The sequence below is a fragment of the Balaenoptera physalus genome, assembly GCF_965194825.1.
Source record: "Balaenoptera physalus genome assembly, chromosome: 13".
In the NCBI taxonomy this organism is placed as follows: Eukaryota; Metazoa; Chordata; class Mammalia; order Artiodactyla; family Balaenopteridae; genus Balaenoptera; species Balaenoptera physalus.
This window is the reverse complement of record NC_138892.1, coordinates 96,849,572-96,871,689: the sequence shown is the minus strand read 5'-3', so window position 1 is coordinate 96,871,689 and position 22,118 is coordinate 96,849,572. Positions and strand designations below refer to the sequence as shown.

At 35.2% G+C, this 22,118-nt stretch overlaps 1 protein-coding gene across 5 annotated transcripts in view; it reads left to right on the top strand.

Moving 5' to 3' along the window:
- The window catches only part of ATF7IP (activating transcription factor 7 interacting protein), a 117,098-nt gene that overhangs the window by 49,509 nt on the left and 45,471 nt on the right, over nt 1-22,118 (top strand). For 4 of the 5 annotated variants that reach the window (XM_082421984.1, XM_082421983.1, XM_082421985.1 and 1 more), the window contains exons 2-5: nt 177-1,726; nt 8,886-8,969; nt 16,502-16,647; nt 18,094-18,231. In XM_082421984.1, coding sequence (XP_082278110.1) covers nt 184-1,726; nt 8,886-8,969; nt 16,502-16,647; nt 18,094-18,231 — 1,911 coding nt within the window. In that variant the 5' untranslated portion in view covers nt 177-183. The remainder of the gene's footprint in view (nt 1-176; nt 1,727-8,885; nt 8,970-16,501; nt 16,648-18,093; nt 18,232-22,118) is intronic. The other variant, XM_082421987.1, reaches the window with a different exon arrangement.

Here is a 22,118-nt window from a genome sequence, read left to right as displayed (position 1 = left end):
ATATAAATTCAATAAATATGAAAATTAACACACAGCAAAGATCATTATGCTTTCTATATGTAATTATTTCGAAATTACATAAAGGGCTGCTTGCTTAGAAGATCAGTTTGCAGTAAGTCTGTAATTAGGTGGCTTCGGTTTCAATTGTTAAACTCTTTCTCTTTCTCTTTTTAAAGATTCAAAATGGATAGTATAGAAGAACCTCAGAAAAAAGTCTTTAAGGCTCGAAAAACAATGCGAGTGAGTGATCGTCAACAACTTGAAGCAGTGTACAAGGTCAAAGAAGAACTGTTGAAAACTGATGTCAAGCTATTAAATGGCAACCATGAAAATGGAGACTTGGACCCAACCTCACCTTTGGAAAATATGGATTATATTAATGACAAGGAAGAGGTGAATGGCATTGAAGAGCTTTGTTTTGACCCTGAAAAAAGTAAATCAGAATGGAAAGAAACACCTTCTACCTTAAATGTTAATGTAAAAAACAAGCAGGATGATGATATAAAGTGTGAACCTTTGTCTTCTAATAATATAACTCCTGAACTAGCCTCTAAACTGACTGCTGAACCATCTTCTGGTGATACAGCCTCTGGTGCGCTAGCTGCTAGAGGTCTGGTATCTGGAGATTCTGCCTCTGGAGACTTGGCCTCTGAAGCAGTAACCTCTGGTGATCCCACCTCTGGTGATCCTGCTTCTGTTGATCCTGTCTCTGGTGATCTTGCCTCTGATGAACTGGTCTCCAGTGAAATGGTCTCCAGTGAACCGGTCTCCAGTGAGCCAGTCTCTGATGAACTGGTCTCCAAGGAACCAGTCCCTGGTGAACCGGTCCCTGGTGAATCGGTCTCCACTGAACTGGTCTCCAGTGATTCAGCATCTGATGATCCAGCCTCTGGTGATCATGCTTTTGAATCACTAGCCTCTCATGATCCAGGCTCTGGTGATCTGCCTTCTGGTGATCCAGCTTCTGGTGATTCGGCCTCTGGTGATCCAGCCCCTGATGAATCAACTTCTGATGAACCAACTTCTGAGTCAGTCTTTGATCCCACTGTTGAACCAAGTTCTGTACCAGTTTGTGAACCAGTTCCTGAAACTGATAGTACAGAGCCTAGTAGCAATAAAGGTGATGATTTTCTTGAAAAAAATGGAGATGATGAAAAGTTAGATCAAATTTTCCCATTTGATGAGAAAAATAAAGATGATAGTAATGTTGATGTTGATGCAGAAGCTCTAGAAACAGATGATACAATTATTTGTTCAGAGGTGTCTCCTGAAAAGAAGGTAGAAGAAGATGCTATCACAGAATCTGCTCTTGGAGAGGAAGCTATATCTAGCAGTATTGAGATTGACCAAAGTGAAAAGACTGAAGAAGAAAATTCTGCAGACCTTGCAGAAACCATTAGTGAAAATGTTATAAAAGATGACAAAAATGAGAATGTCTTAGAAAATACAGATTCTATGGAGACAGATGAAATCATTCCTATTTTGGAAAAGCTTGCACCTGCTGAAGATGAACTTACTTGCTTTTCTAAAGCTTCTCTCCTTCCAATTGATGAGACAAATCCAGATTTGGAAGAAAAGATGGAAGGTTCTTTTGGTTCACCATCTAAACAAGAAAGTAGTGAGAGTTTGCCAAAAGAAGCCTTTTTGGTCCTCTCTGATGAAGAGGATATTTCGGGTGAAAAGGATGAGTCTGAAGTTGTATCACAAAATGAGACATGCTCTCCAGGTTAGCATATTATTTAAATTCTAAAGATTTTGATTAGCTTTGATAAACTGCTTAGTAAAACATTCTCTTAAAGTTTAAATTTCTTTTAGTTACAGAGAAAGTTGAGAATGATGGTGACTAGAATGATCTCTTAACTTCATAGGTTCTTAACTTCACAGAATTTAGAATTACAGAGAACCACTCTGAGAGCAGCATTGTGTGAAGTGCTGAGAAGGGAGATAAAATAAGTAGAAAATTTTGCACTTGCCCGTAAGGGACTTATAGACTGGGAATAGAGATAAGATGGACCAGTATAACACCATGATATAACAATTTCCAGTACATAATTGATCAAAATCCTAGCAATTGTTCATGCTATCGCTTAGCAACCAAATAACTTTGAATCTAAAAGCCTACTAGTTTATTTGCTTCAAGTGTAACAAATTCCATTTTACAATTAATTTTCCAGTTGAAATCTGATTCTTTTAATATTCTTTGTCCAAGGAATGGCACCACCATTGCTGGAAGCCAAAAACCTAGAGGTCTAATTATATGTTTGGTAAAGACTTTATCCATTTGCTTCCTAAGCCTTCTTGATTCTACCTAACGTATTCCCCTCATTTTCTGAATGATCTCTCAATAACTTAAATCTCTTTTCTTTGATTGTGTTCCTCTCTTTCATTAGATCACTATTATTGGGTTGGCCAAAAAGTTAGTTTGGTTAGTGAATACACTGTTCAATAAAATTATTGGTGAAAATGAAAAATGTGTCCTTTATTTTTACTTAGAACTGAACAAACTTTTTGGCCAACCCAATACTTTTAGGGTAATTTCAAACTCCTTATATAAAAGCTATATAAATTTCATGATTTGGTCAATGCCTGTCTTTTCCATCTCTTTTATTATTACTAGAGAAAAAAGAGCGAATGAGAAAAATCCTACTTTGCTTTCATGGTCAAACTCAAACATCATTCCTATGTGAAACTTTCTCAGTTACTTTCAGACTGGTGTGAATACCTTTATGTTCCCATCGTGTCACATTCTCTTAGCCTTAGAGCCCTGTGAGTGGAATGACCTTGTAATAAGAAACACAACATCTGGTTTTTAGTTTGTTCAAAGAAAAAAAGCCTAGAAGACACAGAGGATTCCCTGCCCCCCCCCCAATATATCAGACCCACTTTTGGAGATAGAAACTTTTTCTTATTAAAAAATGACTTCATTTCCAAGGAGCATTCATTCATTTATTAAACCTGTATATATAGAAAGGCCAAGCTCTTCTTGGCTTGGGGATTTAAAGATAAAGTTTATTACTTGCCCTGAGGATTCTGACAAGAATTAAATTGCAAGCCATTAAATACATGGTTGTGAATACAGTAGTAATGTTAAATTGGTATGCTGGGAGTTTAGAGGAGAGTAACTTTATGAGAATATAGATGTATTCAGGGAAGCACTTTCCTTTCACTCTCTGTGTAACATAGGGTTTTAATGAAGATAATCCCTTTTCATTGCAGCTCCATACTACTTGCTCAGGCCAGAAATCTTGGAGCCATTCTTTTTTTTTTCGTTCATAGTCCATATCCAATCTGTCAGGAAATCCTGTTGGTGCTACTTTCAGAATAGATCTAGAATGTAGTCTCTTCATACCATCTTCACTGCTATCACCCCTGCTTTGAGCCATCATAATCAGGCCAAAATAATGCTTGGGTCACAGTTAGTGCTCAGTAAATGTTTGTAGAATTAATTAATTGGTAATATAAGAGAAGAGTGTTACGGAGGACCTTGCTTACAATGCTAAAACATACTAACACCGGGGAACCATTGAATGATTTCAAGCAGAGAAGAATGACACGATGAAATTTACATTTTGGAAAGGTAATAAATAACAATGTTTAAGGAGAACTTCACTGATTTTTCAGTAAGACTATAGAGAGTAATATTGGGGTAAGTCCTTAAAAAAATCTTTTGGTAGTGTGTATAAGAAAGTCATAGCAAATTGAAGCTTAATTATTTAATGAGTTTATACATTTTACCTTTATGTCAGAATCTTGGAGATTGGAGACCATCCCTCCCACCCAGTGCTGTTAAATGCAGAAAGATGAATATTAAGCCATCCCTATTGTATACTTTGAAAATTCAGAGTTCGGTTTATTTTTGGTTACTTTTAGACTTTTATTTGATTGTATGCTGTTAGAGTAGGTTTAGTGATAGATTTAATTTCTTAGCTGGTAACTAAACTTTCATTTTCTGTCCCCTGACCCAAAGGAGATTTTGTGTATTGTAAGTTGAAGTATGGTTTCTTCATTGGTTCTTAAACTGTTCTCTGTTCTGTTTATATGGTAGTAGAATCTGTTACATGTCATATTTGCTGTTGTTCATCTGCTGAGGTATCACTTTCTTCAGATTCTTTATTCTTAACTAATTTTTAATGTTTTCAGAACACAGGATTATAAGTCTGGCTTTTCCCTCTGAGTACTAACATTTATGTGCTGTACTAGTAGGAAAACATAAACCTCCATTATTTCAGACACTTTAGCAAATTTGTTTTAAATATAGCAGTTATGATGGATATGAGCAGCAGCAAAAAATAATGAAAGATATCTGAAAACAAATAGAAAAGCTATTTCAGGTTTACAAAGATAGATGAAAGACCTAAAAAACTATTGCAGATATTCCTTAGTAGGCCTGAGGACACTGTCATATTGTTGCTTAATACTGTATAATACCTGATACTCATTAAATGTTTAAAATCATAGTCTGTTTAAGAAGTCTAGGAAAATAAAGGTTTCTCTTTGGGAACATTCAAACAACACCAGAGGAGGTACACGTATTAGTTATACCTTCCATGTATTCTCCATACCATATACTCTCCTCTACTACTGTTCCAACTTTCCTCTCTTTCAGTGCCATTCTTCAAGTTATGTTAACAAAGCTAGCACAGTTTCATCTCCTCCTGTTTACTCTTTAACTTAATTGAATTGTGATTTCCACGTTCCCAGCCTCTTTCCTAATTGTTCTCAGTGGAGTGACATTGATGCTCATGTTGTTAAATCCAGGGGCATCCTTTATTTGTCTTTATTCTCTCATATTTAGATGACCTGTTAATAACAATTCCTCCCTCTTGAGATTCTCCTTAGCTTTCAGGCTACTGCATTCTCTATTTTCTTCCCTTTGGCCCTTCTCATTTTGTTTCTTATGTAGAAATGAGAGGGAGAGCTCTTTTCTACTTGGCTTTTAAAATTTTTTAAACATTGTTTTTTCTTAATATTTTTGAGGAGAAAAATGTTTCAGAGTAAATAAGATTTTACCCTAAGCTCTGACATACTTTCCTTCCAAATATTACTTCAGATTTTAAAAATATCTGGTTGTTTTTCCCTTTTCATTGGATCCTTAAGATAAATTAGATGAACATAAATGCTAATTAGGATAATTGCATGGGAATAGAATTTAAGGTTTCTGTCTAATTTTGCTTTAGGTTAATAGTGGTAGAATTGCCATGGTTTAGATAATTAAAATTTATTGATATTTTGTTTTCACTATTCAATGTGTTCAGCTAAAATTCTTTATTATCTCAGCCCATTTATATTCAACTGTGTCTTACGTACTTGGATTTTCTTTATGGAATCTTGTATTCCTGTACATTGTTGTAGAAGTTGCAGATTTTTCTTTTCAGAGTTGAGGGAGATCAAAGATGAAGCAAGTTTTGGAAAGGGGAGTGTGGGAGGAAGATCAGTTTCAATTGACTATTGTTGCCTGAGTTAGATATATGTCTGGATTTTAGAGCAGAGGCTTGGACTGTCTAGAAAAAATTAGGGGGTAGGTACCATTATAGACATTAGTCAAAGTTGAGTGATGAGGTGAAATCACCTCAGAGTGAGTATAACTCAGTGAGAGGAGATCCGAGAACTGAGGTCTTTGGCAGTCCCGTATTTAGAGGTTGAAGATATGAGGAAGAACCAGCAAAGGAGACTAAGAAAAAACTTCAGCTAGAAAGAAAATTAGGAGATTTTGTCAAGAAGTCAAGTAAAGAATGTTTTGAGGAGGAAGGAGTAACTCTATTTGTGTATCAAATGCAGCTGTTTGTTCAGTTATGATGGAAGAGAAATATTTAATGACCCGGAGATCATTTATGACCTTGACAGGGGGCAGTGCAGTTGAAAGCCTAGTTGATAATTGAGTTTCAGAGAGAAGGGGAGGAGAAGAATTGGAGATAATAAAATGTAACTTACCCCCCAATTTTGCTTTAAAAGGGAGTACAAAAACTTACTGTGGAAGATACTATTTAGAGATTTGTATTAGTTAAATAAAGCTTTAAAAAATTTTCTGGAAAAGTCACATTGCCAGTAATGCCACATTTTTCTGATTCCTCTTGTGAGGCTGAGAATCTTAACATTTGTATTCCTTATCTATAAATTGCTTGTTCCTCTTCTTTGCCCATTTTTTCTGATGGATATATTGTCTTCAGTTAGTCTGTAGGAATTTTTTGTTTTAAGTATTCTCATAGAGCCATTAATCTAAGACAGGGGATTGGTGAACTGTGACCTATAGGCCTTAACTGTTTTTGGCCAATAAAGATTTGTTGGAACATAGCCACATCTATTTGTTTATATATTACATATTGTTTATCATCAATTCCCACCATAAGGACAGAATTGAGTAGTTGTGTCAAAGACCATAGAGCCCACAAGATCGAAAATACTTCGTTTTGGCCATTTACAGAAAATGTTTGCCAACCCCTGATCCAGGGCAACGGTTTCGTCCGTATTTTCTTGGAATAAAGTTCTATGTAATTCTGAAAATGGGAAACTAACCCCTAATGTAAATTCTGTCTTCTAATCCTCTACAATACAGTTTTTCCACCTTCATTTAATGAATTTTATTAAAGATAACAGTCATTAGAAAGATATTAAATATCTACTTTGTCTCAGCTCTTCCCCAAAGTTCTAAGGGTTATCAAAATTACAAGGTTTGGTACATGCTCTTAAGGAGCTTACTGTCTAGGCTGGTTGAAAGGAAAGAATACCACAGATAGAACTGTTTGTGAATGTATGCCAATATATGAGGCTGTACTCAAGATGGGAGGAATTATAGCAGAAACTGTGAATGAAGACAGATTCTAAAAAAGGCAGTCTTAACCCAAGTATTTGGATGAGTTTTAGGAGTCCCAGAAACTACTTGAAATTATACATAACACTGTGTACATGAGCCTCTGATTATTACTCTGAGTTGATGGAGGTTCACTTAGATTCTCTACAGGCTTTGTGAACAAAAAAAAAAAAGTTAAAGAAATATAGGGCCTTACTCCCTTCTGTAGACTCTGTTAGTACCATTTTTTTAAATCCCAACTTCTTTATTATATAAAACTCGAGCCTAAATTTTAATTCTGTTTGTCTGTTTCAAACTCCGAATGAGTGTTTTAAGTATTGAGAATCCAGTCATATCTTCTAAACATACCTGGAAAATGGGAATTTGATGATAAGAGGAGTTGTTTGAATAAAATGAAGGAATTGCGAGCTAAGCTTGACATATCTGTGGGAGGAGAGGGAGCTAACATGCATAAAAGAGGCAGACCAAACCAGGCCAGTTTGCTTTGCTGTTTTCTGATCTGGCTTGAAGTAACCCTAATTGGAGCCAGGGCTAATTTTGTTCTTTGGGTGGAAGGATGGTTTGCTAAATAAAGACTAAGTAAACCTTCATCTTAAGCAACCCAATTACTCTGTGTTTCTGGAAACTAGGAAACTATAGGAGTCACCATCCTCAGTATTAAAGGCAGGAAAACTTGGAAAAGTATATATAGCAAAAAATGCTATGTAATGAGTGTGCAGTCTACAGGGGAGCAAAACAAACTTTCATTTCATTGAACTGGGGTTGAGGGATGAGATCTTAAAAAAATTTCTTAATGAGCATAGGGTGGTAATTGGAAAGTTAATTTTTTAATATTCATTTATGTTAAAGTTTAAAAATAGTCTCAGTAATCTTTATATGTACTGTGTAAACGTCCTTCTTTTGTATTACTATGTTCACGTTTTACAGCTTTATTGTTTATCTTAGTGTGAAAAACATTGTAATAGGTTCATCAATGATCCTAGTCTTTGCCTATTTTCACCTAAAAATTCTTTTAAGTTTTTTTAACCTTGACTTCTACCATCAGGGCTGTTGAAATTAAAACCCTGGTGTTTGGAACAGAGATGCCATATCAAAATCTTTATATAGTGCTATATACCCATGATTGTTTATTTAATTGTGGTTGTAGAATATGATGAAATACGGCATGCTTTATTGAAGCTGCAGGGGAGCCACTTGCAAGGATGTAAGGGGGAAAAATAGAAACCCAAACATGTTAGTGACTTGTTCTTCTCCCCTAAATGATTAAGTTAGTTGAGGAGCTATAGATTGATTGACCAAAGGCCATTTCTGGTGCCTCTGGAATTTTATTTGTTGTAACAATGCAATTGTATGGCTATTTTTAGCAGTATTTTTTGGTAGCACTCTTTAGTTGTTAGATTTTATGTGCCTTTTGTGAAAATTACTTAACCTTTCTGAACGTTACTTTCCTCATCTATATATATGATGGCAAAAATACTGTTTATAGTGTAGGATTTTTTTGGGGATATGAACTAATATATGTCAAGCACCGAGCTAAGTTAGTTGTTGGCACTGGTATCAAAGTAGCTGTTACTTTTAAGTAAAACTTTTATTATCTTTAGGATAGCTTTTCCCTATCTGTAACCGTTAAAATAACCTAATGATTCAACCTGTCTGGTCAAAATATTAGGTGTTCTGAGTTCGCCAGTAATTTATAATTTTTTTTGTAATTGCCACAACCACTGTTTTAGTTTTAATAATTGAATGTAAAGGAGTCTGAATGCTTTATAGTAGTTGTTTTCACATTTTATTAATCTATTGATGACAGTAAATTACTAAGATTCTTTGTTTTAAAATCTATATTATTTAATTTTTTTCCATGTTAAGAGTTTATTATGAACTTGCAGAAACATTTAAAACTAGACTTGTCCACTTATTTCCACCAGTTCATGCTCCCTTTTTATTCCCAATATTTTACATTTTGAGGCTCTGATTTCCTAAAATATTATCAACTGGATAATTACACCAAAAGTATAAATTATAATGAACTGTTACAAATTCTGATGGAAGAAAATTTCCTTTTCTATTTTTGTTACAGAAGAAGTAGAAAATAATGAAAAGGACAGCAAACCTGAGGAAGAAGAGCAAGTAATACATGAAGATGAAAGACCTTCTGAGAAAAGTAAGCATGTACAAACAAACCTGAAATAGTTTTAAAAATTGTTTCTGCTTTTAAGGCTGTGGAAAATACTTTTCTGTCCATGAGATGCTTGTAAAATTTTTCAGTTTAAGTAAGCCACAGTTAAATCGTTTTGTTGATGGCTAACCCAAGGATCTTTGAAAGTATTAATTATTTCATGTACTTTATTGTTTTATTTATTTATTCTTTCCATTGCTCCATAGAAAGATTTAAGCTTACTTATTTAGTAAGGTGCTATCTAAATGTCTTGAGAGAAATTGTTTTAGATTTGCTTTTAGAGCATTGGACCATAGGAATTTTGTCTGGGATGATACAGGCAAATGGAAGTATGTGTCTCAATCTACTTACAGTTCTTAAGCTGTATGAGAAGGGGAAACGATGTTACTGAATGTCATTAGGTTGGGTTCTGTAACTCTCCCTGTCATACTGCTCTCCATCTGTGACTATGTAAGTTATTATTTTTTTAGACTTTCAATAATGCTACTACTTAATAATAATAAAAGCAACTGTGTTGATAACACTTACCTATGTACCAGACACAGTTCTAAATTTTTTACATCTTCTTTTTTTTAACTTTTTATTTTATATTGGAGTATTTATTAACAATGTCATGGTAGTTTCAGGTGTACAGCAAAGTGATTCAGTTATACATATACACGTATCAATTCTTTTTCAAATTTTTTTCCCATTTAGATTGTTACATAATATTGAGCAGAGTTCCCTGTGTTATACAGTAGGTCCCTGTTGGCTATCCATTTTAATTGTAGCAGTGTGTACATGTCAATCCCACACTCCCTAACTATCCCTTTCCTCCACGCTTCCCCCACCCCCCAGTAACAATAAGTTCATTCTCTAAGAATGTGAGTCTGTTTCTGTTTTGTAAATAAGTTCATTTGTGTCATTTCTTTTTAGATTATGCATATAAGAGATATCGTACAATATTTCTCTTTCTCTGTGTGACTTACTTCACTCAGTATGACCATCTCTAGGTCCACCCATGTTGCTGCAAATGGCGTTATTTCATTCTTTTTAATGGCCGAGTAATATTCCATTGTATATATGTACCACAGCTTAATTATCCATTCCTCTGTCGATGGAAATTTAGGTTCCTTCCATATCTTGGCTCTTGTAAACAGTGCTGCAGTGAACATTTCGGTACATGTATCCTTTTGGACTATGTTTTTCTCCAGATATATGCCCAGGAGTGGGATTGCAGGATCATATGGTAGCCCTATTTTTCGTTTTCTAAGGCACCTTCATACTGTTCTCCATAGTGGCTGTACCAGTTTACATTCCCACCAACAGTGTAGCAGAGTTCCCTTCTCTCCACACCCTCTCCAGCATTTGTTGTTTGTGGATTTTTTTGGTGATAGCCATTTTGACTAGTGTGAGGTGATGTCTCATTGTAATTTTGATTTACATTTCTCTAATAATTAACAATGTTGAACATCTTTTCATGTGCTTCTTGGCCATCTGTATGTCTTCTTTGGAGAAATGTCTATTTAGGTCTCCTGCCCATTTTTTGATTGGGTTGTTTGTTTTGATGACATTAAGCCACATGAGCTGTTTGTATATTTTGGAGACTAATCCCTTGTCAGTCACATCATTTGCAAATATTTTCTCCCCTTCTGTGGGTTGTCTTTTCATTGTGTTTATGGTTTCCTTTGCTGTGCAAAAGCTTTTGAGTTTAATTAGGTCCCATTTGTTTATTTTTGGTTTTATTTCCATTACTCTGGGAGACAGATTGAAAAAGATATTGCTATGATTTATGTCAGAGTGTTCTGCCTATGTTCTCCTATAGGAGTTTTATAGTGTCCGGTCTCACATTTAGGTCTTTAATCCATTTTGAGCTTATTTTTGTGTATGGTGTTAAAGAATGTTCTAATTTCATTTTTTTACATGCAGCTGTCCAGTTTTCCCAGCACTTGAAGAGACTGTCTTTCCTCTGTTGTATAGTCTTACCTCCTTTGTCATAGATTAATTGACCATAGGTGTGTGGGTTTATTTCTGGGCTTTCTATCCTGTTCCATTGATCTATATTTCTAGTTTTGTGCCAGTACCATACTGTTTTGATGACTATAGCTTTGTAGTGTAGTCTGAAGTCAGGAAGCCTGATTCCTCCAGCTCTGTTTTTCTTTCTCAAGATTGCTTTGGCTATTGGGGTCTTTTGGGTCTCCATTACAAATTTTAAGATTTTTTTTGTTCTAGTTCTGTGAAAAATGTCATTGGTAATTTGATAGGGATTGCACTGAATCTCTACATTGCCTTGGGTACTATACTCGTTTTGACAATATTGACTCTTCCAATCCAAGAACATGGTATATCTTCCCATCTGTTTGTGTTGTCTTCGATTTCTTTCATCAGTGTCTTACAGTTTTTGGAGTACAGGTCTTTTGTCTCCTTTGATAGGTTTATTCCTAGATATTTTATTCTTTTTGATGTGATGGTAAGTGGGATTGTTTCTTGAATTTCTCTGTCTGATCTTTTGTTGTTAGTGTATAGAAATGCAACATATTTCTGTGTATTAATTCTGTAACCTGCAACTTTACCAAATTCATTGATGAGTTCTAATAGTTTTCTGGTGGCATCTTTGGGATTTTCTATGTATAGTGTCATCTGCAATCAGTGGCAGTTTAACTTCTTCTTTTCCAATTGGGATTCCTTTTATTTCTTTTTCTTCTCTGATTGCTGTGGCTAGGACTTCCAAAACTATGTTGAATAAAAGTGGTGAGAGTGGACATCCTTGTCTTGTTCCTGATCTTAGAGGAAATACTTTTAGCTTTTCACCGTTGGATAAGATGTTAGCTGTAGGTTTGTCGTATATGGCCTTTATTATGTTGAGGTTTATTCCCTCTATGCCCACTTTCTGGAGAGTTTTTATCATAAATTGGTGTTGAATTTTGTCAAAAGCTTTTTCTGCATCTACTGAGATGATCACATGGTTTTTATTCTTCAGTTTGTTGATGTGGTGTATCACACTGATTGATTTGCAGATATTGAAAAATCCTTGCATCCTTGGATAAACCCCACTTGATCGTGATGTATGGTCCTTTTAATGTATTGTTGGGTTCTGATTGCTAGTATTTGGTTGAGGATTTTTGCATCTATATTCATCAGTGATATTGACCTGTAATTTTCTTTTCTTGTGGTATCTTTGTCTGGTTTTGGTATCAGGGTGATGGTGGCCTCATAGAATGAGTTTGGGAGTTCTCTTTCCTCTGCAATTTTTTTGGAACATTTTCAGAAGGATAGCAGTTAGCTCTTCTCTAAATGTTTGATAGAATTTGCCTGTGAAGCCATCAGTTCCTGGACTTTTGTTTGTTGGGAATTTTAAAATCGCAGTTTCAGTTTCAGTGCTTGTGATTGGCCTGTTCATATTTTCTGTTTCTTCCTGGTTCAGTCTTGGGAGACTGTACCTTTCTAAGAATTTGTCCATTTCTTCCAGGTTGTCCATTTTATTGGCATACAGTTGCTTGTAGTAGTCTCTTATGATCCTTTGTATTCCTGTGGTGTCAGTTGTAACTTCTCCCTTTCCATTTCTAATTTTATTAATTTGAGTGGTCTCTCTTTTTTTCTTAATGAGTCTGGCTAAAGGTTTATCAATTTTGTTTATCTTTTCAAAGAACCAGCTTTTAGTTTCATTTATCTTTGCTTGTCTCTATTTCATTTATTTCTGCTCTGATCATTATGATTTCTTTTCTTCTACTAACTTTAGGTTTTGTTTGTTCTTTGTCTGGTTGCTTTAGGTGTACGGTTAGGTTGTTTATTTGAGATTTCTCTTGTTTCCTGAGGTAAGATTGTATTTCTTTAAACTTCCCTCTTAGAAATGCCTTTGTCATATTCCACAGGTTTTGGGTCGTTGTGCTTTCATTTTCATTTGTCTCTAGGTACTTCTTGATTTCCTCTCTGATTTCTTCAGTGATCTAGTGGTTGTTTAGTAGCATATTGTTTAGCCTCCACACGTTTGTGTTTTTTACAGTTTTTTTCTTGTAGTTTGTTTCTAATCTCATAGCATTGTCATCAAAAAAGATGCTTGATGTGATTTCAATTTTCTTAAATTTACCGAGGCTCCCTTTGTGGCCCAGCGTGTGGTCAGTCCTGGAGAATGTTCCGTGTGCACTTGAGAAGAATGTGTATTCTGCTGCTTTGGGATGGAAAGCTCTATAAATGTAAATATCAGTTAAGTCCATCTGGTCTAATGTCTTATTGATTTTCTGCCCGGATGATCTGTCCATTGATGAAACTGAGGTGTTAAAGTTCCCCAGTATTATTGTGCTACTGTTGATTTCTCCCTTTATGGCTGTTAGTATTTGCCTTATATATTGAGGTGCTCCTATGTTGGGTGCATATATATGTACAATTGGTATGTCTTCTTAGATTGATCCCTTGATCATTATGTAGTGTCCTTCTTTGTCTCTTATAACAGTCTTTGTTTTAAAGTTTGTTTTGTCTGAAATGAGTATTGCTACTCCAGCTTTCTTTTGATTTCCATTTGCATGGAATGCCTTCTTCCATCCTCTTACTTTCAGTCTGTATGTATCCCTAGGTCTGAAGTGGGTCTCTTGTAGACAGCATATATACAGGTCTTGTTTTTGTATCCATTCAGCCAGTCTGTGTCTTTTGGTTGGATCATTTAATCCATTTACATTTAAGGTAATTCTCAATATGTGTGTTCCTATTACCATTTTCTTAATTGTTTTGGGTTTGTTTTTGTAGGTCTTTTTTATTCCCTTCCTCTTTTGTTCTCTTGTGGTTTGATGACCATCCTTTGTGTTGTGTCTGGGTTGCTTTTTCTTTTTTGAGTGCGTACCTATTGTAGTTTTTAGGTTTGCTGTTCCCATGAGGTTTTGATATAGCAGTCTATATATGTAGAAGGTTGTTTTATGTTGCTGGTCTCTTTCCCACCTAGAGGAGTTCTCTTAGCTTTTGCTTTTCTGTAAAGCTTTTGATTTCTCTGTCAAATCTGAATGAGAGCCTTGTTGGGTAGAGTCTTCTTGATTGTAGATTCTTCCCTTTCATCACTTTAAATATATCGTGCCACTCACTTCTGGCCTGCAGAGTTTGTGCTGAGAAATCAGCTGATAACCTTATGGGAGTTCCCTTGTATGTTATTTGTTGTTTTTGCCTTGTTACTTTTAATATTTTTCCTTTGTCTTTAATTTTTTCCAATTCGATTACTATGTGTCTTGGTGTGTTCCTCTTTGGGTTTATCCTGCCTTGGACTCTATGTGCTTCTTGGACTTGGGTGACTGTTTACCATGTTAGGGGGAGTTTTCAATTATAATCTCTTCAAATATTTTCTCAGGTCCTTTCTGTCTCTCTTCTTCTCCTGGAATCCCTATAATGAGAATGTTGGTGCGTTTAATGTTGTCCTAGAGGTCTCTTAGATTGTCTTCATTTCTCTTTATTCTTTTTTCTTTATTCTGTTCCATGGCAGTGATTTCCACCATTCTGTCTTCCAGGTTACGTGTCTGTTCTTCTGCCTCAGTTATTCTGCTGTTGATTCCTTCTAGTGTATTTTTCATTTCAGTTATTGTATTGTTCATCTCTGTTTGTTTCTTCTTTAGTTCTTATAGGTCTTTGTTAAACATTTCTTGCATCTTCTTGATCCTTGCCTCCATTCTCTTCCTGAAGTCCTTGATCATCTTCACTATCATTATTCTGAATTCTTTTTCCAGAAGGTTGCCTATCTCCACTTCAGTTAGTTGTTTTTCTGGGGTTTTATCCTTTTCCTTCATCTGGGACATAATCCTCTGCCATTTCATTTCGTATACCTTTCTGTGATTGTGGTTTTCATTCCACAGGCTGCAGGATTGTAGTTCTTCTTGCTTCTGCTGTCTGCCCTCTGGTGGATGAGGCTATCTAAGAGGCTTGTGCAAGCTTCCTGATGGGAGGGGCTGGTGGTGGGTAGGGCTGGGTTGTGTCTCTCTGGTGGGCAGAGTTCAGTAAAACTTTAATCTGCTTGTCTGCTGATGGGTGGGGCTGTGTTCCTTTCCTGTTGGTTGTTTGGCCTGAGATGACCCAGCACTGGAGCCTACAGGCAGTTTGGTGGGGCTAATGGTGCCTCTGGGAGGGCTCATGCCAATGAGTGCTTCCCAAAACTGCTGTTGCCAGTGTCTTCGTCCCTGCAGTGAGCCACTGCCGCTCCCCACCTCTGCAGGAGACCCTCCAGTGCTAGCAGGCAGGTCTGGCCCAGTCTCCTATGGGATCACTGCTCTTTTCTCTTTGGTCCTGATGTGCACAAGACCCTCTGTGTGCCCTCCAAGAGTGGAGTTTCTGGTTCCCCCAGTCCTGTGGAGGTCCTGCAATTAAATCCCGCTGGCCCTCAAAGCCAGACCCTCTGGGGCCTCCTCTTCCCGTTGCCAGACCCTCAGGCTGGGAAGCTTGACATGGGGCTCAGAACTTTCACTCCAGTGGGAGAACTGCGGTATGGTTGTTCTCCAGTGTGTGGGTTGCCCACCCGGTGGGTATGGGACTTGATTCTATCACAATTGTGCCCCTCCTAACGTCTCGCCATGGCTTCCCCTTTGTCTTTGGATGTAGGGTATCTTTTTTTGGTAGGTTCAAGTGTTTCTTTGTTGATGGTTGCTCTGCAGTTAGTTGTGAGTCCAGTGTTCTTGTAAGAAGGGATGAGCGTACCTCCTTCTACTCTGCCATCTTGACCTAATCTCTCTGTGACTACGTAAGTTATGATACAAGGGAAATCGTAGAATAGAATTGGATTTTAATAATAGGCTCATAGATAGTGTGGAGATTTTAATATTTTAATATTTCCCTGTTTCTATATTGAAAAAGAAACCAGATAAAATATGTTATGATCTCATGAGTGTTACCAATATTTGAAACAGAAATTTTCTAAGTGAAGGTCTTTGAATGTCTGTTCTTTACCAAATTTACCTTTATAATGACATTAATTTTATTATTTTTATATATTTGAAATTTATTAGGATATGTTAAGAATAACTAATACTATTTTCCTAAGGCTGGTGATTAAGGAAGAATTTTTCCTAAACTTACTGAGGAAGAAAATTTACTGAGGATGAAGAATTAAATAATTAAAACTATGCGCAGCTAGTAGAAGCATGTGATGTGAGAATAAATACTGAGAAATCTGTGACTTGTGAATGAATACTGTATTTTGTCAGAGAATTCATATACACTAGAGAATTTAGTGAAAGGAACGAATTTGCGATGATTTCTTCTCATCCCATATTGTTAGTTGGGCTTCCATCTTAATACGAAGATTTCAAGGAAAACATGTTCTTTGTTCATGTTGTTTGTACATTTACTTATTTAGCATTTGGAGGTTCTTATTTAGCATATTGAAAATCATTTCAAGTTTAAGGTAAAAGCTATCTATTTACTTTTCTGATCACAAGAACAATTCATAAAATAATTTATTGAGAGTGCTATTTTGATAGCTAGAAATAATATTTTCCTGAGGCTGGAGAAGAGGCATTAAGGTCTATCTATAATAAAAACACCTGACTGGTCATTATGCTTTTTCTTCTCAGGTGAATTTTTTAGAAGAAAACGTTCTAAGTCAGAGGACATGGACAATGTACAGTCTAAACGCCGTCGATATATGGAAGAAGAATATGAGGCAGAGTTTCAAGTAAAGATTACAGCCAAAGGAGATATAAACCAGAAACTACAAAAGGTGTTAGAGATTATAAGTTAAAAGCATATTAAACAAAAAACACCACCATCTTTATTCTTCTAGATTTTTGACATTACTCTGTATTTTGCTGAAATATTCAGCTTTTTCCTAGAAAGAACTTGAAGAAATTGGTTAAGCTTATTACCCTTAATAATTTAATTCTAAAATTCCTTATGACTCTTTTGAAGCTAAATAGTTTTTTTTTGTTTTGTTTTGTTTTTTTAGATATGGTAGTAATTTTCAAAATGGGAGAGAAATTATGGCTTCTTTTCTTATTTGCTTTAGTAACAAAACTGAATACCAATTTTCAGCTTTCATTTTTTCTTCTATATTGAACTTTATTCTAGTGGAAACATTAGAGTCTTATATGTTAACATTTTAGTTTTTATAATTTTTATCATAAGCTGGTTTCATGGCTGTAAGTCCCTACATTCTAAAATCTTTGTTATGTACCTTAGGCTTAGTATTAAAAATGGTATGGACAAGGCTTTCCAATGACTAGGGAAAGGGAATATTTAAAGTACAGACTTTGGAAACTTCCCCCTATATGTGTTAGACTAGAGATAGAAATAATGAAAATATAAAGTATTTAATATATTTTTCAAGATGTGTTCACAAATATTGATGACAAATGCCTTTTTAAGAGAAGAATAGAAGACTCAGGTGAAAATTTTTCAAGGTCTTATAGATTTAATGGTGAAATTATAAATAATCTAGGCCAGTATTCTTCTACTCAGATAAAGTATAAATATCCCCGTTAGAGAAAGGAACAGAGAGGCAGTACAAAAGTGGCTTTTTTTCTCCCAGTGTCTTTTTTCTTTTAACCATATGGTGATAATAATGCTTGTTTAATCTTTCTTATAGAGCTATTAGAAATATGAAGATAGCTATGAGAAAGCATTTTGAAATATACTTCTGTATATACTGAGGGTTTACTCCTCTAGAGCAGTGTAATTCGGGGATGGTCCATCGGCTGCACTGTGTGTCCTGTTTGTTATGGGTCCATAATGAGATAAATATGGAAATTGTGAGTAGGCATTTAGAAATGTTTTATAGGAATTTCATAGTGCAGTGACATTCTTAGTGTCTCACAAAAATATCATCTGTAACAGATTAGAAAATTTAATACCTGCTCCTTACCTTCAGCTGGTTTCTTTTAAATCACAGTAGAGGGTGTGGGAAGAAAATATTAAAACTTCAATTTCAAATTGTTTTAAAAATTTCACCCTCTGGAAATTTTCTATTTTTAGTACATTTTATTGTGTTATAGTAGATATTATATATGTAGAAGTGGAGGATTTCAGCAGATAGCATTGTGTTACGGATGCCAGTATTTTTTTTAATTAATATTTTAGTACTATCTTATTAGTACTTCAGAATATTTACTGTTTGCTGCTTGCTTGAAATTCCTTTTTTGCTATAACAAAGGAATATGTATTTTTTTAGGTTGTACAGTGGTTGCTGGAAGAAAAATTGTGTGCGCTACAGTGTGGTGTATTTGATAAGACGTTGGCAGAATTGAAAACACGAGTGGAAAAGATTGAGTGTAACAAGAGGCATAAAACAGTTTTAACTGAACTACAGGTTTGTACACTGACTTAAATTGCATATCCGTGTGTCATCATTTTTATAACTTACTTTCTGGGATATGTTTTTGAAGTTGACAATAAAGTATATTTAACTTTTAAGTATTAGAAATAAAAGGAGCCTCTATTAGTTTGATAGGGCTACCATTAATTAACAAAAAGTACCATAAACTGGATGGCTTAAACAACAGAAACGTATTGTCTCATAGTTTTGGAGGCTGAAAGTCCAAGATTAAGCTGTCGTCAGGATTGGTTCTAAGGGCTGTGAGGAAGAATCTGTTCCTTATGTCTACTCTAGCTATAAATGGTTTACTGGCAGTCTTTGGCATTCCTTGTCTTATAGAGGTATCACCCTGATTTCTGGCTTCATCTTCACATGGTGCTGTATCTGTATGTTTGTCTGTTTCCAATTTTCCCTTTTTCCAAGGATACTAGTCATATTGGATTAGGACCCACTCTATTCCAGTGTGACCTCATCTTAACTACACTTGACTCTTGAACAATGTGAAGGTTAGAGGTGCTGTCCCCACCCCCTGCAGTTGAAAATCTGTACACTGGTATCTGCTTCAAAAAATGAAGGAATTGATAAATGACTCACCCAAGGCAGTAGCTGAAACACTTCAGATAGAATCGGAACTCAAGCCCTAGTTCTTTTGATTTCACATCTGGTGATCTCTAATTGAACACAAACTTTTCCCCACACTTAATTTAAAGATCTGTAAAGTGAAAATATAGGTACTATATTGATTGAAAAAAAAATCCATGTATAATTGGATCCACACAGTTCAAATCTGTGTTGTTCAAGAGTCAGCTGTCATTACCTCTGTGATGACCCTCTTTCCAAATAAGGTCATGTTCTGAGATACTTGGGGTTCAGACTTTCATATACTTTTGAGATACATAGTTCAACCCATAGCAGAGCTTCAGAAATAATCTAACTTAGTGCATCTTAAATATTTCTTTATTCAGTGAAGAAAGGCTGGCATCATCTAAAATGTCATGAGTACTAAATAATATTTGCTGTGATTCTTTTTATATTAATCTACTTCTCCCATGAATCGTATTTTTTAAAGATATTAGCTTGTTAATCTATATTTATTAATCATTACTACTTTTAATTTTTTATTAAATACATCTGTATGTTAACATGTACTGCTAGAGCTTCTAATCAGTTGAAATGAGCACACGGTAGCATGCTGCAGTAATTCATTTTATTCCAAGACTAAGAAACTGGAAAATTTTATCAGTACATTCATTCTATATAAGCATAGTCTCAGATGCTGACTTGCAAACCACTTATAGAGCCTGTTTTACAAGTGAGGGAGAAGTGGTCCATGAAAATAAAGTCGCTTCTTCACAGTTAAAAGCAAATTGCAACCAAATGTGACTAGAATTTAGGTATTATATTTGGCAGCCTACAAGTTATTTTTTTGGTTTCATATTGTTAGTTTTGTTTACAGTGAGACTTTACTACAAAGACTTTATTATTAATAATTTCGTAATGTGTCATTTAGGACAACGCTAGTCCTGTTTCTTACCTTTAGCAGGTCCTTATATAGTGATAGCATTATCTCATCATTAAACTTTATTTTACTAGTACTGTTAAGAATTTTGAATGAGAACTTGAAAATATCTGAAGATTTAAGAAAGTAATTTCATTTGTTTGTTATCACTCCCATGGCTGCATCTATGGTTTTGTGTTTCTAGAACCTGAGATTTTGACTCTTATAGTCTTACTTAAGGTGCAAGTGTGCATCTAACATTTAATAAACCTTTGCACTTGGATATTTCTTTGTAGCCTCAGAATCTGAATCTTTCCAACATCAAACCAATCATCTTCTCCACAAATATGTCACCCTTCACATTGTTCCTCTTACTCACAATTCTTGAATTCTTAGAAAAATCTTCAAGGAATATCTTCCCGTTGTTCCTGTTATTCACAATTTTTTAGTTCTTGGAAACTGATTCCTCTGTATCACTTCACATATGCACAGTGGGTTGCCAAATTACAACTTTTTTTGTTTCGTATAAAAGTCTGTCTTTTGCTTCTTCTATCTGCAAGGCCATCATTACCCAATTTCTTGATTATAGTAACAACCTTTTACATGACCACTTTGGTACTGCTTTTTAAGTCTTTGCTGGTCCTTCTCAAGCATTGTACTCATCTTTCTAAAATACTGCTTGTTCATTCTCTTCTGTATAGTCCAGTTTGCTCAACTGTGTACCAGTTTAAACCTGTATTCATTCTTCGATTTGTAATTCGGATCTCCTAGATTTTGATCCACTTTTCCTAATACCCACCAGTTGCTTCACTGTCCTACAGAGTATTAATGTTCATGGTATTTTTATTTCAGGCCTCTGACTTCATATTGCTTCTCCCATTCATTTATGATCTGCCCTTACCATGCCATTTATTTAAATTTTACTCGGCCCAATTTAGTTCCCATCTCTTTCTTTGTTTATGGAAGTAAAATTCAGATAACAGTCATTTTAAAGTTTACAGTTCAGTGGCATTTAGTACATACACACTGTTGTATGATCATCATCTCTATCTGGTTCCAAAACATTTTCATCAATCCAGAAGAAAACCTTGTACCCATTAAACAGTCACTTCTCATTTCCCCCTCCCCCTAGCCCTCGGGAAGCATGAATCTGCTCTCTGTCTCTACTGACTTACCTGTGCTGCATATTTCATATGAACAGAATTATACAATATGTGACTTTTGGTATCTGGCCTGTTTTTCTTAGCATAATGTTTTTAAGGTTCATATATGTTGTAGCATGTATCAATACTACATTCCTTTTCATAGCTAAGTAATATTTATATTTCTGTACTATTGAAAATAAGTAGGAATTAATTCAAGATGTTAACTTGTGTGTATACACACACACGCACACACATTTTGTTTATGTATTCTTTGGCTGATGAACATTTGATGGGCATTTGGGTTGTTTCCACCTTTTGGATATTGTAAATAATGCTGCTGTGAACATTCATATACAAGTATTTGTTTGAATACCTGTTTTCAAATCTTTTGGGCATATACCTAGGAATGGAATTGTGGGTCATATGGTAATTCTTTGTTTAATTTATTGACGAGCATTCAACTGTTTCCCAGATCAGCTACTCCATTTTATATTTTACTCCCCACCAGCAATGTGAAGATTCCATTTCTCCACATCCTTGCCAACACTTGTTACTGTCTGTGTATTTTTAAAATTATTATTATAACATCCTAATGGGTGTGAAGTGGTATTTTATTGTGGTTTTGGTTTGCATTTTCCTAATGGCTGATGATGTTGAACATGTGCATATCTTCTTTAGAGAAATATTTATTCAAGTTCTTTTTGTTTTGTTTGTTTTGCCTTTCTGTTGTTGAGCTGTAAGAGTTCTTTACATATTTTGGATACTGAACACTTAGAAATACACGATTTATAACTATTGATATCCTTACCCACTCTGTAAGTTTTCTTTTCACTTTCCTTTTTTGATAATGTCCTTTAATGCACAAAAGTTTCAAATTTTGATGAAATCTTGTAGACAGCATAGAGTTGGGTCATGATTTATTACCCACTTTGCCAGTCTCTGCCTTATAATTGGAGAGTTTTTGTCTGTTTACATTTAAATTAGTTACTGATAAGGAAAGACTTACTCCTGCCATTTTATTTGTCTTCCACCTTTTTTTCCCCTTAATTCCTACATTACTGCCTTCGTCTGTGATTGATTTTTTTTTTCTAGTGAACCATTTTGATTCTCTTTGTCTTTCTGTTTCTGTAAGTTTTTTAGCTTTTTCCTTAGTGATTACTCTGGGGATTACACTTAACATCTTGAATTAATACCTACTTATCTTCAATAGTATACAAAACTGTTCCTTTACAGCCCTG